At 43.5% G+C, this 19,350-nt stretch overlaps 1 protein-coding gene across 1 annotated transcript in view; it reads left to right on the top strand.

Annotated features, from left to right (window-relative positions):
* The window catches only part of CTBS (chitobiase), a 107,762-nt gene extending 96,805 nt beyond the window's left edge, over positions 1-10,957 (top strand). The window contains exon 7 of the mRNA XM_086953981.1: positions 10,146-10,957. Within this exon, the coding sequence (XP_086810107.1) occupies positions 10,146-10,367 (222 nt within the window). The 3' untranslated portion in view covers positions 10,368-10,957. The remainder of the gene's footprint in view (positions 1-10,145) is intronic.
* Positions 10,958-19,350: the final 8,393 nt, after the last annotated feature.

The following is a 19,350-nucleotide window of genomic DNA, read 5'->3' as shown; positions in this document are numbered from 1 at the left end:
CTCTAACTCCTGGGTGGACCCTACCAGGCCTGGTTGTAGCCAATTTACTCCAGGGGTTTGTGCCTATGTCACCAGAGACGTGATCAAATAGCATATTGTATGGCTGTGCGGGTCTTTGTTACTGCTCACTTGTGGAGGGCCTCCACTATTACAGCATATAGGGCATGCCTGGGGGTCACTCGCTAGTTGCTCCAGGGTAATTCTATAGAGTGTCTGCCTGACTACCCTTTATTTAGGACATGATGTAGGTTGCTCCTCTGTCGCTTTAAGGTGGATTCTATGGAGAAACATCTATCAGGCACAACAATAAACACAGGTAAAGTCTCTCATTCCTTTTCTTGCCATTGCACATTAAGCTCACTGACCTAATACAGGTGCAGCCTTATTGTCACTTACGAGCAGCACCCAAATGCTTCTCCCATTGGTCACACAGCAAAAGAACACTCTTCGAGTCAAGCACTTTCCCACAATGCAACTTGCTATTCATCCAGTACAATACAATACAATTTGATATAATAGAACTTGTGTATTTCTAAAGCACGCATCCCGAAGGGGTAACTTGATGGTAAATAATAAGTTCATTTTTCACCTGCCTCAGTGGTACTCCTTTTATCAACTTCAAACGGAAGAAAGTGGGTGAAACCGATGGGTTGAAACTCGTGACCATGGGTCTGGTGCAGTTTCTAGTAGTCCATGCATTAGTCCACTGAGCCATCACAGCGAAATAGCGAAGTGTTGGTCAAGAATTAGAGAAACATCTTCCTAAATTTGCATTTGAGAGTTGGATAAATCATACATGTTCTGATAAATGACCAGGGAACTGAAGCGGTTTAAAGTGGGAGAAGGAGTAAGGATTGCCACTTGGCCAGTATTTTAAAGCTGATATAAAAAGCAAACTGGTAAATGAGCAACAGTCAGTATTTTTAGGTCGAGCCTAGGCAGCGGGCATGCACTGTCTGCAAGACCTTTTGTCTTCAACAAAACCACTTTATTCCCACCTGCTATTAATTATTGTATCACTTCTCTGTCGCTCTTTTTTGCTGGGCCCTAAGTCATTCACTCGGCCGATACGTCCCTTCTGTTTAAGACTAAGGAGCACTGGTTGAGCCCAGTCTCCTTACTCTTACTTTCCTTATCTGGGTTTTAGCAAACTTTTTTTTTTTTTTAAAGCTGCTTCACCTACGTCGCTACTTCCGTCTTCCTACCACCCTTCGACACAAACGCAGCATTTAAACGTTGCTGACTGTTTCCTGTTCTATATAGACGCTTAATACTGTTTACTTGTGACCATGCTCACTTCAATGTGTACTCACATTGTGATCCCATGAGGTAGCTGGCTACCTAGTCTTGACTCTATGTCTCATGGGAACTTCCTTGTGTTTGCTTTGTTCGCTCTAAGTTGGCAGGCTATGCCCAGATGTGGGTCCCTTGCTCACTTTGTCACTGGATTCAAGCTAGCCTGGCTGATGAGGGGTGTTATCCCGAAACCTGTCCCAGGATGCTTGTTTCCGGTCCTGAGAAGACCTGGCTTGGCAGTTCGGGCTGGACTGTTCCCACGAGGCACAGGGTCAAGACAGATTTGCATATGGCTGGGTCTGAACCGGGTTGGCAAAGTGAGTTAAAGAACTATGATGGATTCAGGCTTGAACCCAGATCTGTGACTGGGGGTGAGTGTCTGAAAAGTTTCAGCACTCCGTCCATTATCTCCATGTGTTTGCTTTGAGAATACTCCTCAGGGCATCACACACATTTTAAACAAGTATACAGTAATGTTTACTAGACGGGAAAATAGAAGTAGCCGGGCTACAGGATAATAAAGAGAAGGTAGACAAATAGGGCTGGCTTAATTACTGACGAGTGGTACGACAATCCACACCCCACCCCCGCTCCCGTCCAAAAATCTTCTTTTCCACGAATTTCTGCTAATAATATATTGGTAATATTAATAATAAGATAACTATGGGGACTAATGCACTTGCTGAAGAGATGTATCTTTTCTCGACTCAAAACAGCTTAAAGGGTTAATGTGCCTGCGTGCAGTTTGCTGACTGCCTACTTGGGGAAGGTTCTCCGTAGAGTAAGGACCCACTCCCTGCAGTTTGGTTTTGAGCCATACCTCCACAAGATATGGCTAGTGCTTCAGGATTTAAGTGTGCCAGGTCCCTCTAGTTCTAAGAGAACTTAGCAATAAAAAACAGACATTGAAACAGGTTCCCATTAGGACCTATATGCATGCCCTTATTTACTGGTACATAACACTGAGAAATTTATGAACAATTACTGCAAAAATGTTGAAGTATTACGTGTCATTTAGGTAGTTCCTGTTTATTTTTCATGCTTTACTTAATATTACATAAAAATCCCAATCGAAAGGCACACTTTAGGATTCATACAAATGTAGTTCACATGTTTAAGCCATGTCCTTAATTCTATAGGTCATGCATTTTTTAGGACCCCACCCCCCTAACGTTTTGCCTCCCACTTAAATCCCTGCTGCGCTCTGCCATGTTTGGCATATAAGTTCACGCTTGGAGTGGCCCTTGTTCAAGCTCAAATTATAAAATGGCACTAAATGTTGTTACATAAATATAGATGACCTTTAACCGCACATTTGGTGGCATCCAAATGCGATCACACATTCATTGGAATAGCTAGAAAAAATACAACACACTTTGAACCCTGTTTCAAAAAGCTCCTGAGCGGAGGGATGAGGCAAGTGAACCATGCGTACATTTAGAAGAATCCTCCGCCTGAGGGGAATTTTGTGATTCTTCCCTTGTCTTCTTTCATTGGCACCATCCTACTTTCAGTCTTTTTTTTCCTTCCTTCTTGCCATCCATCCATTTATCATACTCCCATCCTTTCTTCTTTCCATCTGTTGTTTCTTTCCATCTATTCGTCCTTCTCCCAGTCATCATTATTCTACCCATTCATCCATATACTCTCCATCCTTCTCTCCATTTATCCGTAGACTCTCCATCCTTCTCTCCATTTATCCATATACTCTCCATTTATCCATAGACTCTCCATCCTTCACCCCATTTATCCATAGACTTTCCATCCTTCTCCCCATTTATCCATATACTCCCCATCCTCCTCTCCTCCTCTTTCTCCATAGCAACCGCTATATACATGCAAAACTTCTCCCCTGTTCTATTCCTCCACTAATCTTTTCAATCCAAATAATAGACTAATATATCACCACTCAAATTAATTTCATATTTCCCTATGTTACTTGACCACTAATCCTGCTTGGGTTCTAGAGTAGCGTGCTACTCGCCAAAAAAGTGCTTTGACTCGTCGTTACGGGTAGTAAGCGCTATATAAAGGCAATTACAATACATTAGCAGCAGGCTCATGTAAGTCCTATAAACAGTGAGCGCCACCCAATGATCTCCATCATCAGTTTAGGGTTCAGCGCTTCCCTGCAGCCTTCCTCTTCCCTGTGTTTTCAAGATTCACTAGATAAACATATGTGCAGGGGCGGATTGGCACTGCGGGCACTCGTGCATTAGCCGAAGGGCCATTGTCTCAGTGCCCTCTGTGGGCTGTTTTTTTTCTCTCCTTTCCCAGTCCTCAGAGTGCTGGCTGTGGACTGGGAAAGAGGAGAAAGAAAACCGGCCCACAGAGGGCACTGAGACAGAGACAGAGAAGGGAAGCAGCTTCGCTGGGCGGCCATACAGCGATTATCAGCTGTGGCCTCCTTCACCCCCTGCCCTGCAAAGCAATCACGCTGAGGGTGGGCTGGGAAGGGGTGAGTGTGTGCAAGAATCGGCCTCCATGGGGGCCTGGTGTTGCTCAGGCCCTTGAGCCATTTTCACCTCGGCCCCCTGGAGGCCACGCAGTCCAGAAACCGTGTTTGTCTTAACAACTCACCCACAGCTAAGCATGGGCGGAAAATCCGTTCCGCTCGCGGATTTTCGGTAAATTCGCAATCCGCGAACTCTCGCAAATTTACCGAAAATCCGCAAATTCGCACGCAGCGGATTTTTTTGCTTGGTGATACAATATTGCGGCGTGCAGCGTTCACTTACCGTCATTCAGCGTTTGCCGAGTTGTTTTTCTCGATATTTTGCGAGTGCTGCGCCATTTTGGATCTTGCTGCGGGATCCCGCTGGAGTTTGGCGACGCATCGCGAGAGTTCGCAATTGCGAACATGTAGATGTGGCGGGCAGCAACAATCTCGCACTCGCGAAATTACAAAATTTGCAATTCAGCACAAGAAATCCACCAGCAAGCAGCATAAACCTTCTGAAAATGATGATTTTTATCAGAATAACTTCTCAGGTTGACATTTGCCTGCACTTTTTTGGATTTGAGGCCTTTTTGACTTTCTTTGGATCACTTTTGGATTAGAAATCAACTTTCACAAGTAAGTTTGTTTGGGGCATTACAGTTGCTGTTCTGCAGAAAAACAAGTTTTGCAAAACTGAAAGCACTCAGCAGGTGCAAAAGTTCAAACTCATCATTAGTAACTATTCCCTGTAGTGCTTCATGAGGGGCCCCTTCAGAGTTCAGTTGCCTACGTTTCTTTGGGGCATTACAGTTGCTGTTCTTCAGAAAAACAAGTTTTGCAAAACTGAAAGCACTCAGCAGGTGCAAAAGTTCAAACTCATAATTAGTAACCATTCCATGTAGTGCTTCCTGAGGGCCCCCTCCAGAGTTCAGTTGCCTACTTGCAACTATTCCATGACCCTGCTCTGACCCTCACAGCAGGCTCATAGAATAGCTACAAGTAGGCCACAAAGGTCCTGGGGAAAACATTGCACTGCAACAGAAAGCAAATTACAGATAAGGAAGCAGGTGCCAGACAGGAAGTTTAAATGCAGTGACACATTAATCAACTGCAATCACAAAAGAGGGGCGAGGGTTAAAAACAGTTTATACTCCGCCACCCCGAACCCCCAGAGACCTATAGTGTACACACAAAAGGGGTGGGAAGAGTAAATAATAACACCATATATACTAATACGGTGCAAGATAGAGCCAGCCCCAATAGGGCAAATCACTCTATTTGAAAAAACTGCCCTCACTCACATACCGAAGTATGTGACATGCTTCATCATTGGGCCTGCTTACAATACGCCCTGGTGTACCCCACACAGGACGCAGCATAAGGGAGGGGGAAAAAATAATAAATTCCACTCAACACAACATATAGTCAAACAAACTAAACAGACACAACACTTAACACATCCAATGAGGTGAAAATAGTGCAAACACCATGTGTTTCCAAACCGAAAAGTGCGACAAAGAAATTGTGCAGTATGAGGAGTGATTTAAAACTGATTAGAGGTGTCAACCAGAAAACAAACTTTATTAAACTTTACTTGGCACCTCTACCAGGATTAAAAGATGAGAGAACAGAGGATGGGAGAATGCCTTCAGGAGATAATTAGGAACCTCAAGGCTTCCCTCCTACCACTGCCAGAGTCAACATGTTTTGACCGCTCTTGATGCGCCTGTATGGTCACTCCGGTCTTCGTCAGGACCGTCGCATTCGGTTTCTCTCAGGGTACCCCCGCAATCCGGAGGAAAGTTATTACCCCAACAGGGAGGTAGGTCCAGTTAATCCATACCCATCCTGTGTGATATATGGAGAGTGTCCCCTTAAGTGCGAGAAAACAATCACAAGTTTATGTATTAAAAATACTTGTACTGGTGTCCGGTGTACAGGACACCAGAGAACACAATCGTTCCGAAGGCTCGTCCTGGCTGATTCTAGCACGACCCGTGGCACCGCGTAGATGGAGATTGTGTGTACACACATTAATCAACCCCAAATTAATTCATGTCAGTTGAAGCAGGGCAGGTGTGCTTGCTTTTCCCCCCCCATAATCTACAGTGATGAACCAGAAATTAATTCATGTCAGTTGAAGCAGGGCAGGTGTGCTTGCTTTTCCCCCCCCATAATCTACAGTGATGAATCAGAGGGTGGCAGTGATGTACCAGAGGGTGGCATGGGTGAATCAGAGGGTGGCAGTGGTGAAACAGAGGGTGCTGTGAACCTGTGATGATGAACCAGACGTAGCAACAACAAATTCGCGACCGTTGCGAGCCGACAAGTAAGTTCGCAATTGCGAACTGGTACTAAACCCTCGCAAACTGGCAGAAACCCTTGCGAACACAAAAAAAAAAATCGCAAGAGTTCGCGGATTTTGCGTATTGCGAGTTCGCAAATACGCAAATTCACGAACGCCAGATTCGCAAAATTCGCCCATGCTTACCCACAGCCCTTCACTTGCAGGGCATAGTGGGCAAGGAAGAATGAGTCTGCTGTGGGGGCCAGGTGATGTTTGGAACTCACACCGTCTTCACCGCAGCCTCCCCCTGGCTACCATGGATGACCCAGCAGCAGTGTTTTGTGCTCCCTGCCAGGACATTGCCCTGAGATTGTGGAGGGCTAGGGAATACTGATTCATTTACTAATAGCAGGTGCCTCACTGCTGTTCATGTGCTCCTGCACTGGAGTGCTGGGGAGGGCTGAGTAGGTTAGTAATAACAGGGGCCTCGCTGCTTTTCAGGTGCTCCTGAGCTGGAGGGCTCGAATAATTTTGTAACCGAGAGGGGCCTTGCTGTTTTCTTAGTTACTCAGCTTGTAGGCCAATGTCACCTTGGCCCTGTGTCCTTCGCAAGAACAGTATCCTCCCACTTTCATTCCTTGTGTGTGCATTGGCATATGTGGCCTGACGCCAGAGTTGCAGAGATGGGGAATCAGGTTTGAGTTCCATCGTCTGATCAACACCCTGTGATTCTGGGCAGATCACTTCATCGCCCAGACCCTTGAATAAAAAATCATGCTTTATGATTCATCAAAGGGAACATGATAATTAAAGAGTACACTTTATAAAAACATGTCCGTATTTTTTAACACAGCATTTCTGATGCCAATTTTTTATTTTATTTTAATTCCCCTTAGTGCCTCCCTGTCTGGTTTTCTTATGTTGTGGAGGCTGCCCTCTGACACTTACGTCATTTTGTACCTCTGCCCCGCCAATGTGGGCCACGCTCCTTGAATGTGGGCCACTTTTTTCGTCAGTGTCGGGCCACATTGTGATCCCAATCCGACCCTGCATATGTGCCTTTAGAACACCGGACGTATGTTACCTTTTCACACTTAAGAACCTTAATTACCAAATAACCTTTTAGGAACCGTAAGAACCCGCATTCACGTCACCATTGGCACAGCAGGTGATCAGTCCAGAATAAAAGTCGGCTAGCCTTTGCTCCTTTCCCTGTGAGCACAGGTTGCAGGCCAGCGTGGGCAAACAGCCGCTGCCTGCACCTACTGTAAAAGCTTTACTCTCCTGGCACAGCCATGAAGCTGTTCTTTCTCTCTAGGGCACAGTTGCTCACTATGACTCACGACACTGGTGAGACATTTACGCACAAAGGGTGCGCGCACCGGATGTTCCCTCAAGGCCTCTTTTTTCCAATCCCACAAAAGTAGTGTGAAAATGTGGGTTCCCGAATACCATAAAATTCCCTCGATTGATGCTACGTTTTGGGTCCTCCTTCCCTCATCCTAGACGCTCCTAGTTTCCCTCACGGCTAATGCTATTATAGCTGCTTTATCTCTGTCCATTCTTTTGATCCATGGCAATTTCCAAAGTGAGTGCACCTGCCATGATGTAGTCTGTGACATCATTTGTTTATCAGATTCCACTTTTCACCAGTCTTAATATTTTGTTTTCATGCAGCATTTTATTATCTCCCCTCCCTTATAACCTATTTCCCATTGAATCCTTGTCCAGTCGGGCAAGGTCAGACAAATGGCAATAACGCAATGCTCATATAATCGCACCATTGCAAATAAAAAGCAGAGTAGAACAATTCGTATTTTCAACGTTAACAGCTCTAAATTTAACAAATGCGAGACGTATTGCATTGAAAATGCTTGTTGCTATTGGTTTGAATATACATTTAAACAACAAATACAAGACGAAAACACTTCACAAATATTTTCGAGCCAACTAAATTATTTCCAAATAAGGATTACATCGAAGTGAACACCCGCTTTGACTAGATATCTCTGAGCAAATGACGTAAAAAGGAGGGCCCTGCCGTAGCACTGTGGTTCAATAGATTGTGGCACACCTTGTTGGTGGAATGCATATCTCACTCGTTGACCGTCACAGACAGGAAATTCACTTTGACCAGGTGGCCACACACTACAGACTGTAGTACCTGTGTTTCTCACCTCCTCGACTGCGTGCCCTACAAGTCGGTCTCTGACTAACAACTGACCTGTGGGTCTCCACTCCCTCTGCCGACTATTCGCCCGTGGACCCCCGCTGGGCAAGTACGCAATCATACACTGACGGTCTCCCTTCTCGCTTCCTGACATCTCCCCGGGGCCTCACTTGTGAAATGCCCCCCCTTCTCAGTGATGCTGCCGGAAGCGGTCCCTTCTCCTACCCCCCTCCTCCCCCCTCCCACCCCCCCACTCCACCCATCCGGACACCTGCACATACACAAGGACCTCTCTTCCTTCCCTGTGTGCATGTTGGGGGATGTTTAGCATATGCTCGATGCCAGAGACGTTATGTAATCATCAAGCACGTGCTGTTGCAACTATGCTGTGCGGCTGCAATGCCATGTGCGCGTCTGTGCTCTGGTGTTACCCACTCCATGCTCGGTAATCTTTTCTATCTTTTGAAAATGTAATAAACGGATTTGAGAAAAAAACCTCAAAGTGAACCACAATTGTGCAGGCTGTTTAAAGGCTATGCTCTTTGAATTTTACATCAAATATATGGCTGATTATATGTTGACTTATGCATCTTCTGTTATATCTATCTATCTATCTATCTATCTATCTATCTATCTATCTATCTATCTATCTATCTATCTATCTATCTATCTATCTATATATATGTGTATATATACACAACTGCAACTTCTTGTATGATTGAACGTAATGATTAGAAGAGTACAGAACAATAATGTCCTATTTTGAAATTCATCAGTGTAGCAAGATATTTACAGCCCAAAAATGTGTTATATTTTCTATCTCCATTAAATATTTGACCATGCATGCATGGATCCCTATACTGTTTCTTTGTTGATGTATAAACCAAAAAATAATTTTCAATATAAGCCTTTAAGCGGGTCTGGTGGCTTAGTGAACACAAGGAGATGATGGACAGAGCGCTGAAACTTTTCAGACACTCACCCCCAGTCACGGATCTGGGCTGAATCCAGGAGCGCAACACCCATTGGACTCAAAGAGCTTGAGCCCCCCCTCCCACTTCATAGTCGTGTGTGGCAGCCCAGGCTGAGACAGCTTCCCGGGCACACACACAGACGCACCGGAGAACTTCACAGGTCTTTAAAAGACCATTTGCATGTTAATGAGGCCTTGCTGTTGTTTCACCTCTTCTAAGAGCCTGTGCAGCTCCACTCTGCCTATTGCTTAAAGAATCTGCCCCCCCTCTCAATTTTTTCTTATCCCCCCCCCCCCCCCCCCCCCCCCCCAACCGCCATGAAATTTGGCTCTAGTTGCGCCTCTGGTTGAATCCATCATCATTCTTTAGCTCAGTTCAGACCCACCATATGCAAATCAGTCTTGACCCTGTCCAAGGACGACATGGCCTGTCAGTTCGGGCTGGACTGTTCCCATGAGGCACAGGGTCAAGGCCGATTTGCATATATCTATGTCTGAACTGGGTGGCGAAGTGAGCAAAAGAAGGATGATGGATTCAATCCAGATCTGTGACTGGAGGTGAGTGTCTGAAAAGTTTCAGCACTCCCTCCATCATCTCCTTGTGTTTGCCCTGGTGGCTTAGTGGACTAATGTATCCATTGTAGGGCCCTGTGTGTGGCCTCATGGTCACAGGTTAAATCCCAGTGGGTCCTCTCAGCCCTTCACCCTTCTGTGGTCGATAAATGAGCACCATTGAGTCGGGTTATAACAAACTTCTGTTACCAATGAGTTGGGTAACAAACTTCTTTTATTCAGCTACAAGGTGCCTATGGATGAACTCGTGCTTTACAAATACACGTTATGTAAAGGATAGTGTATAGAAAGGATTGTGGACAGCTTAATAACAACTTGTATATGACATCTGCCTTAAACTAAACACTATGTAAAGTTGCTAACATACAATTTTGTACTTATAGATATTCTTGTAATTTTTGTTCAGGACATCAAAGGGGCTTTTCATCAAGTGTGGTACGATGACCCTCAAAGTATTTCCTTGAAGGCGGCATATGTAGCAGAGCGTGGACTCAGGGGCATTGGGATGTGGAATGGCAATATCCTGGACTACTCCAGTGACCCGGTAGCAGAACAGCAAACGGAAGACATGTGGAACGCCCTCCGACCCCAGCGAGCCAATGACCGAGCTCCAGTGTCTAAACAGTAAATACGGATCAAGCCACTGCCGCCATGTGGCTTCAAGAAAAAACATAGGATGGTTACTAATATACAGTATTAATTTACAGTATTAATATTACATTTCATGTGACACGAAAAACGGGTCGAAGATTTATTTGAATGCCACAATGATTGTGCAAATCCAGATCTGTTTATATCCTGCGTTTCATGGCAAGGAATATTAACCACACACTCGCATCGGTCCATAAATGTGTTCTTTTTATATGAATATCAAGAAAGATAACCGCCTCGTGACTTCAGAGATGCCAGTAATTTCACACTGATAAAAAGAGCACACAAATGAAAAATGGTTCTTTACTGTTTTGGAAAGTTCCTTTTAAGTGTTCCTATATGAGTAAGAATTGTGGAATTGGCTCTTTTCGGCTTCACTCGGCATGATTAGAGAAGAGGTTGTTTGAGTATTTTGTACACTCTGTATGTAACCAATTGCGCTTGGACAAACTTCGAAAAAATGATTTTTACCCCTGTCCGTAGTAAGACCATTTAAATGTGCTCACGGTCCGTAAGCAAGCTTGGGAATCACCTCTGTAAACAATAAAAAAAAAATACTACCCCGGATGATTTTGACTGTTCTGTTTATTAGTGTGCTGCTGTTATTTAAAAATCTGAAGCGGTCTTCAACAGTCCAACTACAGACTTCCTAGGAGTCCGTGTCTCCTTTGCTGCGCCCAAAAAGGGCAACGCTACTACTTGGTTCTGGATACCCTCCGTAGGGAAGTGGCTGTGCCTTTTGGTGCTGCTGCCCTTGTTCATGGCTATCTTGCGGGAAAATGGTTTGCCTCACTGCTGAGGAATAAAGAGTCTAGATTGTGCCAAACAGATCCTTTCCCACCCGGTAGTCATGCCCTTAACTTTTCAGGCAAAAGCACTGATTTTTGAATAATGAGTTTAAAAGCATTAAGCATAACCATGTTGTTCCTGCTTACATTTCACATGCTTTTCTTAACCTTGCTCGCTATGAGTGTTTTGTTTTTCCAGGATTTTTTTGCCATTTTTTTTTTCAGGCAGCATATTGCTCTTGTCTAGTGCGTAATTTGAATTGAGTCACATCCAGGTGTTTGTAGCGGCACATTTGAATTGTAGTTGAAGGCAGTGCGAGTTTCTCTCATTAGGGCAGTTACAGTATGGTATTCAGTGGGGGAGAGGATGTGGCACTGTGGTCAGAGCTGCCGAATTTGGAATTGGGGAACCAGGTTCAGCCTTCATGAGCAGTCCCTCAGACCACTCCCCTGAGGGAACACATTCCCATGCTAGACCTTAGAAGCAAGAGCTTGGTAGCTCTGGTGTCTGGATCCTAGCCGTGGCAAGTGTGGGTTAACCTTGAAGGCTTGTAAACACAATACATACTGAAGTTCACTTCCAGTCTTGCGGGCAGGCCTATGAAACAGGACACCCTAGTGCAACAGTGGCTCTGTTACTGAGATCACAGGACCCTTGAGAAGGGCCGGCTCTAGAGTGGTGCCACCGGTGTGACCTTACAGGCACTTTGGGTGGGAACATTGTGTTTGCAAATATATTATGGTTTTAAAAGCACTTGCTGCCTCCTTCCTGGCCTCCAGCAATTTTCGGCAACAATAAAAAATTACATGATATTTCCGGTGATTAAAGTACTTTCTAGAGAGCGATTGGAGTTTTGTCTATGGAAGTTTAAGTTCATGGAAAGGTAGTGCAGAAGGTTAATGTGCCTGCTGCAAAGAACTTGTACCATGCAGATTTCAAAAAGCACATAATGTAAATTGGTCAGTGGGTTACTGCTTTTGTCAGAGAAATCCTTTTGTTATTTGCAGTTTGTAATTTAATATTCTATAATAGAACAGTGAGCTATTAACTTTTATCTAGGAGCTGCACACAAATTGCAAGGTATAAATTAGAGTGTTATTTTTTTCCCCCTAGTCTTTTTTTATCCTAATATTGCAAAAAGTGTTCTTTTGGATAGAAATCAATTCTGATTATTAAAGAAATCCCCCCTCCAACCATGGTATTACGTTTTAAATTCTGAGTTTGTGTTTCTCCAGACCAATCACTATTAAACTACACTGCCTACTAGTATTGTTGTCATGTGGCTTCTACCCCTTGTAGTGCTTATTCTTATATAACATTTCCTATATAGTGATTTAGAAATGTACAGTTAATTTTCTCTGTGTAATGTGTGTGATGTAAAGTGCTCTGATCTACACTGGTATGAATGGTGCTGTAAATCAAATTAAATGCATCGGAGAGAGTGTATGGTTATGGAGACTTAAGTGGCACTGTTAAAGGTAGTAGTAAGGGAATCTGTGGCGGAGGTGGTCATGGGGGGGGGGGGCACCAACAAACAATGTTGCACAGGGCGCCACCAGCGCTAAAGCCTGCCCTGCACTTGAGGCCCTTCCACCTCACCCATTAGTACCTCCATAGGCTTTGTTTCAGCAGTAGTAGCTTCAACTTACCAGGGATTGGCAATGCAGGACTTGCGTGCACACCAAACTTAGTTTGCAAACTTCACAGTCTCTCTGCTTCATGCACAAGTACTTTAAACATGAGCTTCCTGCTTTGGGGCCACTAGAATTATGCAGCAAAGGAGGAACAACATTATTCCACAGTATGGACAAAATTATGCAGCAAAAAAAGGCTGCAGCATAATGCAGTATATTTTCTTATACTTTATTATTTTGACATTTTTACACATGCTAAGTCTCTGGAAAGATTTTGCCTTATTAGTACCAGATGATGAGATATAAGACAAGAGGATATCCACCTAAGATACTAACAAAGGCTGAACAGAAAATTGCTTTAAAACAAAGGGAGGAACTTTTGAAACCAAGTAAGAAACAAGATCAACAACGAGAAGTTTTTTTTATTGAAGTACTCAACACAAGCATCCCAGATTAAAGCAATATTAAGGAAACGATGGCAGATAATCGATCAGAACCTGATTTTGCTAACCTCTTTCAAGGTCCACCACTATTTGCCAACAATCGATCCAGGAATTTACTGGAGCTTCTAAAATGTAAAATCACAGTTTGAACAACGACCCATAAAGGCATGAGAAAATGCCATAATTGTGGCCAATGTAGCAATGTAATTTTGGGTAATGTGTTCATGCATCCACATACAGGCAAGCAGTTGAAATTACATCACACATCTGATTCTAACACAGAGAAAGTCATCTATGCAATCAAATGCCCCTGCGGTTTGGTGAATGTAGGGAAGACGAGCCGTAAAATCAAAATGCGGATAATAGAGCACAAAAGTAGAATCCACAATCAAAATACTAAATCTCCTCTTGCCGCACATTGGCTGCATGTCTCACACACTATACCACAATTACGCTTCACTATTTTAGAACAGATCACCACATGCTCAGGTATAGACATCAACACTGCATTAGCTCGTAGGGAAACTCATTGGATAAAATCATTAGGAAAAGTGACCCCGGGTGGGCTCAATGACCATTACGAAATGTTATGTTCTCTCTAATATGTACTGTTATTTAACTAGACTTCATTTTGTACAGGATTTGCACTCTCGTTTATTATCATCGCTATATCCTATAGGGGGGATAATTTAATCATTGTCTCCTGGAATGTGGCAGGACTAGAAGCTACATTTTCTGACTTGCAGTGGCTCCAATTTATCAGACACTTCCACATAATTTGTATTCAGGAAACGTGGGAGACTGGAAATACTTTTTTTCTGGAGGGCTATAAAACGTTCTTTCACCTGTCAGAATGCTCTAGAACTGGGAGAGCAAGGGGGGCCTTACTCATGTTCATAAAACTTAGGATCCAGGGCACTAAGAAGCACCAGATGTTGGATTCCAAAATGGTCTTTGTCCTTTGTAAATGCTGTCTTTTGATTCGGTAATCTGCTTGTCAGTGCCTCCTTAGTACCGCCTCCTCTTCATTTGTCACCTCCCATGGCTACTAGCCTCTTTGAAAGTTACACAGTACCTGTTGTTTTTAGGTCTCGCTGAAGCAATTCAATTCATGAAGCTTTATTCGGCACATGTAAAATGACCATAAAAGCACAAGAATAAAAAACATGATAATAGCAAATACATCAATATTTAAAAAAAGATTTACAAGCAATGTTACAGATATAATTCATTAAAAACACATGCTTTTCCTGGCATTAACACAGTAATTTAAAAACGTGGCTGTATAAAAACAGATATCGGCCGTTTCCAGATTAAAGATTAAAACCATTGCCTGATTAACTGTACATACACCGTATTTTATAAACATCGGTTTCAGAAAAGCAGTGCGTAGATTTGAGTACAGTTTACAAAACAATAGAAAGTGCTCTGAGTAGAAACGCCATCACACATACATGGCCCCGACGGATGTTTCTTAATGGACGGGAAAGCCACCAGATGGTGTGCCATACCGAATCGAAGTACAAACTTGTGAGATGGTCTGGTCACCATGGTTAAATACAAAGGGAAACCTTCTACCAGACTATATCTAGTGTAGAACAAAACAGTTGTCAAGGTACCGTAGGCTAAGGCCCGCTTCCTTGCCCTAAAGGCCAAAAATGTACTTTTCAGCTCAGCTTTGGGTATCCTAGATGCTGCACTTAGATCAAGCAGGATATTCAGGTTAAATATCTCAGAAAAGCAACCAACAACATATTTTACCCAAGGTATCTTAAGGTGTTTATCCAGTGTCAATCAATCCTCTATTATAGACCTATTAAAAGATTTTTCCGCCTTAAGCCAAATTGAACGCCAGATCATAAGTAGCCTTAGGGATAACAGGTCTATCAAATAGTTTGTCTAATTCCCGGTGGATTAACTCAGTTGGGGCCGAAGGTGGTAGACACAGGAGCTTTTTTAGGAAGGAATTTTCCTCTATTTGCAAATTATTATTATCGCAACTGTGGCCCCATACACCCGCCCCATATAATGCAATGGATACACATCTTGCTTGATAAATCTTAAGCATATCCCTGGTTCGTCGGTCCCCAACCTTAGCAGCAAATCTAAAAACACCAAAGGAATTTTTGGCCATTTTGTTCCGAATATTATTAAATTCTTCTGTCCATTTCCTATCAGGGAAAAGGTGATAACAAGGTATCAGAATTTATCTACCTTCTGCACCTTTTCGCTATCCATAAAAAAGCATTTGAAAATTTACTTTAACCCCACAGGTCATAGTGTATGTTTTCCCCTTGTTGATTAGTAGTTTCCTATCCTTAATAAAGGTAGAAAAACTATCAATCAGACGTTGTAGTCCCAGGGGAGTTCTAGATAATAGAACGGCGTCATCGGCGTATAATAACACCGGTACAGGGACGACGTTGATCTGGGGGCATCTGCATTAATCTTTTTCAGAATGGCATCGATTCCATTAATAAATAATATAAAAAGTAGGGGGGCCAATACACAGCCCTGCCTAATACCTCTTTTGACACTAAATTTTGGGGTGCATTCACCTTTGGTGCCAAAGCGCACACACGTTTTTAGGTTCCCATACAACCTGGCGAGAAAGAAAATTATGCCCTCTGGAGCCCCCAACTGTAACAGGGTTGACCATAAAATAGAATGGTCTACCATGTCAAAGGCGCTGCTCAGGTCAGCAAAGCATAAGTAAAGTGAGCCAGGTTTTGCTTCGGTATATTTCCCGATCAGCAAGTCAAGATTGATGCACTGATCGAGAGTACCCCTGCCCTTACTAAAGCCATACTGGCTATCAGCCAGTATGCCCTCTCGCTCGGCCCATTCCTCTAACCTGACAAGCATGACTCTATTCATGATCTTAACTGAGGAGTCAAGAAGAGAAATGGGGCGGTAATGCTTCACGTCAGACCTGCTGCCCTTTTTATAAATCGGGACAAAAATAGATTCTTCCCAGGTTTTAGGGGCCTCGGAACGCACAGCTGCATTAAAAATATTAGGTAAGAGTGGTTCCCCACATCTCAGGTGCTGCCTTTTATACATCAATTGGCACCTCGTCAGGGCCTTGGGCTTTGCCTCCCTTGCTCGCACAAATGCCAAGTTCAACCTCATCAGCTGTTATATCCAACGATAAACAACCCACCTGCTAGGGTCGGTGTCTACACTTCCATTAGAATCAAAGATGTTAGAAAAGTGAGTAACCCAACCTTCGCTCGGGACATTAGAGGTCAGCTCTGGTATTTTTTCATCTTTAAGAAAAGGAGAGTTGACCGTTGCCCAAAACAGAGTACTATTGGGTAGTTATGCTGCTTGGTTAAGAGAATCCCAGACCAGCTGCTGTAATTCACTCTTCCTCTGTTTCAGTGCAAGCTTGTAGTCCGCTCGTAATTTAATGATTGAATCGGTGTCCCTGGGCTTTTTTGCAAGTGCCTGTTTAAGTTTAGATAAAAAGATGGTACATGGATGGTTGAACCAGCCTGGTTCGTTTCTGCGCTGGCAAATATTGTATTTAGTGAACCTGGCATCAATAGAATTATTAATGCCAAGAAAAGAGGTTAAAATCTTCTCGTAATCAGCACCATTTTCAAGAATGAAAATAATTTCTTCCAAACTATCTTGCACTATAGAACTGATCAGGTCATGGGCCTTGTCCCCTGCCCATCTTAATCTGACTCCGTTAGGTCTGTGTGGCTCAACATTAGAGATTGTGATCCCTACTTTAACCAAGCTACTACCCCAGAAAGTTGTGTCCAGAATGATATAATTGTGGTCACTTAGTGTAGTTTCTTCAATTCTGGGGGGGCACAACACGAGATAATATCGGAGGAAACAATCACATGGTCAATAACAGAGCTAGAATGTCGGTTTTTAAAAGTCTGAATGGTCTGACCGTTTGCATCTTTCATGTAATCCATAATTTCCAGGTCATAGCAGCCCATGAATTTATGTAATGCTTCTCCATAACTGTTATGTCCAAAATGCAAATCGTCCTATCCAGCATTATTTGTGACCCCGCAGACCTTTTGTGTTGACAGTACACATATTGTAATATTAAAATCACCCACCCAAATAAAATCAAAAGTAACATTCCCTTCTAGACATAAAATTTCAATTGTACTGGCCAGGTCGGTTACAATTTTCACCCTGGTGTTATCAAAAATATTATTGTAATAATTTAACAACAGGATATTACGCCCTTTGTCTTCCACGAGGCAAAGAATCTGAACGTGGTCCCCCACAGTGATATACTTTTTTATTACTATTGGGCGTTGTATAGAAACTAATATCAATAGGCCACCTTTCGCTCTCCCTGGTCCAGTGCTCTGTGCTGACAGATTATAGAAAACCAATCCCTTATAACTGACTTCTTCCCTACACCATGTTTCTTGGAAACAAAGAATGTCATAGGTGTTAATAAAATTTGACCAGCCTAGAACATTCCCCTTAGATTTTAGTCCTGCAACGTTCCAGCTAACAATTGTAATCCCTTTGCCCCCTATTCCTATTCCATCCAAAGTCGGAGGACACTTGGTGCCATTTTCCTCGCTCCCATTACCAGAACACTGGGTCCCACTCTCAGTGGTCTGGGTTAAATTGGCCACCACATTAGACTTTGGTGCAATGATATTATCAACCACCTTATATAGCTGGGCACTTCGGGTTTCGTTAGGTTTACACTGATCATCCTGGGCAAGTCAGTCATTTTCATCCAAGGAGTTTAGAGTATTAAATCTATTTTGGATCGGTATATCAAACGGTGGTCTATGCAAAGGTATATAAAGCCTGGTACTATTGTTGCCATAAGGGGCTTTGTTAAGGTGGCTATAAAAGAAACCAAGTGACCGCGCACACACACACACTGTTATCAAGAATCGGTAGGGAAGCTGCTCTAAGCAGGACGGTAGCGGCATGTTGTGGGTGTTTAAAATTAACAATGACGCAGTCGCCCCTGCAGTTCTTCCTTGAGTTCCCTATCCAATTAACCCTTCTGGTGGTCAACACCTGATCAGAATAAGCAATTGGGAACCCACACTGTCTATTGAGCCAGGAAACAGTTTTATTTTTTAACGATTCGTGGGATTCTTGTTGGCCCTGGCTCGAATGAGTTTCAGATGATGGTACATTAGTTAAGACCACCACATATGGTGCACAATCAGGTGGGAGGTTAATATAACGCCTACTTTTTACTTCAGTCCATCCCTCTTTGGTCTCATCTAGTTTTACGGCTTGCTTATCCAAACAGGCCGCAGAAGGAGCACTCTGCGTAGCTATCATATTGGCGCATGGTCCACCCTCTTGTCCAGCAGCTATACTAACATTACTGCTGATGCTCTCAACTGGAGCCTTAGAACTTCTCGCAGAGGCTTTGCTAACAGTGGCAACATTGCTCTTAGCTTGGGTCTTAGTACCTCTAACTGAAGCCATATGGGTATTCAAAAGGCCCCCTAGTCTTATCACCTCATCAGAAAGCTGGTCGAGTTTAGCCACCAGGGGTTTAATAATCCCTTCTATCTTAGAATCAAAGGCGCTTACCAAAAGGTTAAATTGCCCAATGTCCAGGGTAACTGCGCCATCTTTAACCACAGACTCCCCCTCCTCAATAGTATTTCTAGGAGGCGTAACTGCTCTTCTTTTTGTGTTACGAGTTCCCCCTAGTTTGGTTTGGACTTTTCTGCAGGCCCTGACCACTCTGGGAGCAGGGGTCGGGGAATACTGTATCGAGGTGTCAGTGGAGTCCTCCAGTACAACTTGGTTTGACACCGGTTGTTCTGTGATTTCCTTATTGGTAGCATCGGGATTATTAAGGTCGTTGCTGTCACCTGGAACTGATGGGGCTGATGTAAGTTGTGGGGTAGGTGACAAGGGCGGGCTTCCTAACCCCAAGGACAATCGCCTATCATTATGAATTTTACTGACCACCTTTACCAGGCAATTATCAAGTGTAGCCAAAACCGGTGGGTTGTTCACAGGTTTTGATTTAGATATAACTAAAAGGGAAGAGAAAAGCAAAATAAAGTAAAATATAACTAGGACAAGACTACTACTAATGGCCGAAAGCCAACATGAAATTCTA

This window comes from Lissotriton vulgaris, chromosome 1_1 (genome assembly GCF_964263255.1).
Source record: "Lissotriton vulgaris chromosome 1_1, aLisVul1.2, whole genome shotgun sequence".
NCBI classification, from domain to species: domain Eukaryota; kingdom Metazoa; phylum Chordata; class Amphibia; order Caudata; family Salamandridae; genus Lissotriton; species Lissotriton vulgaris.
Note: the sequence above shows the minus strand (reverse complement) of the source record. Positions and strands in the feature narration are given on the sequence as shown.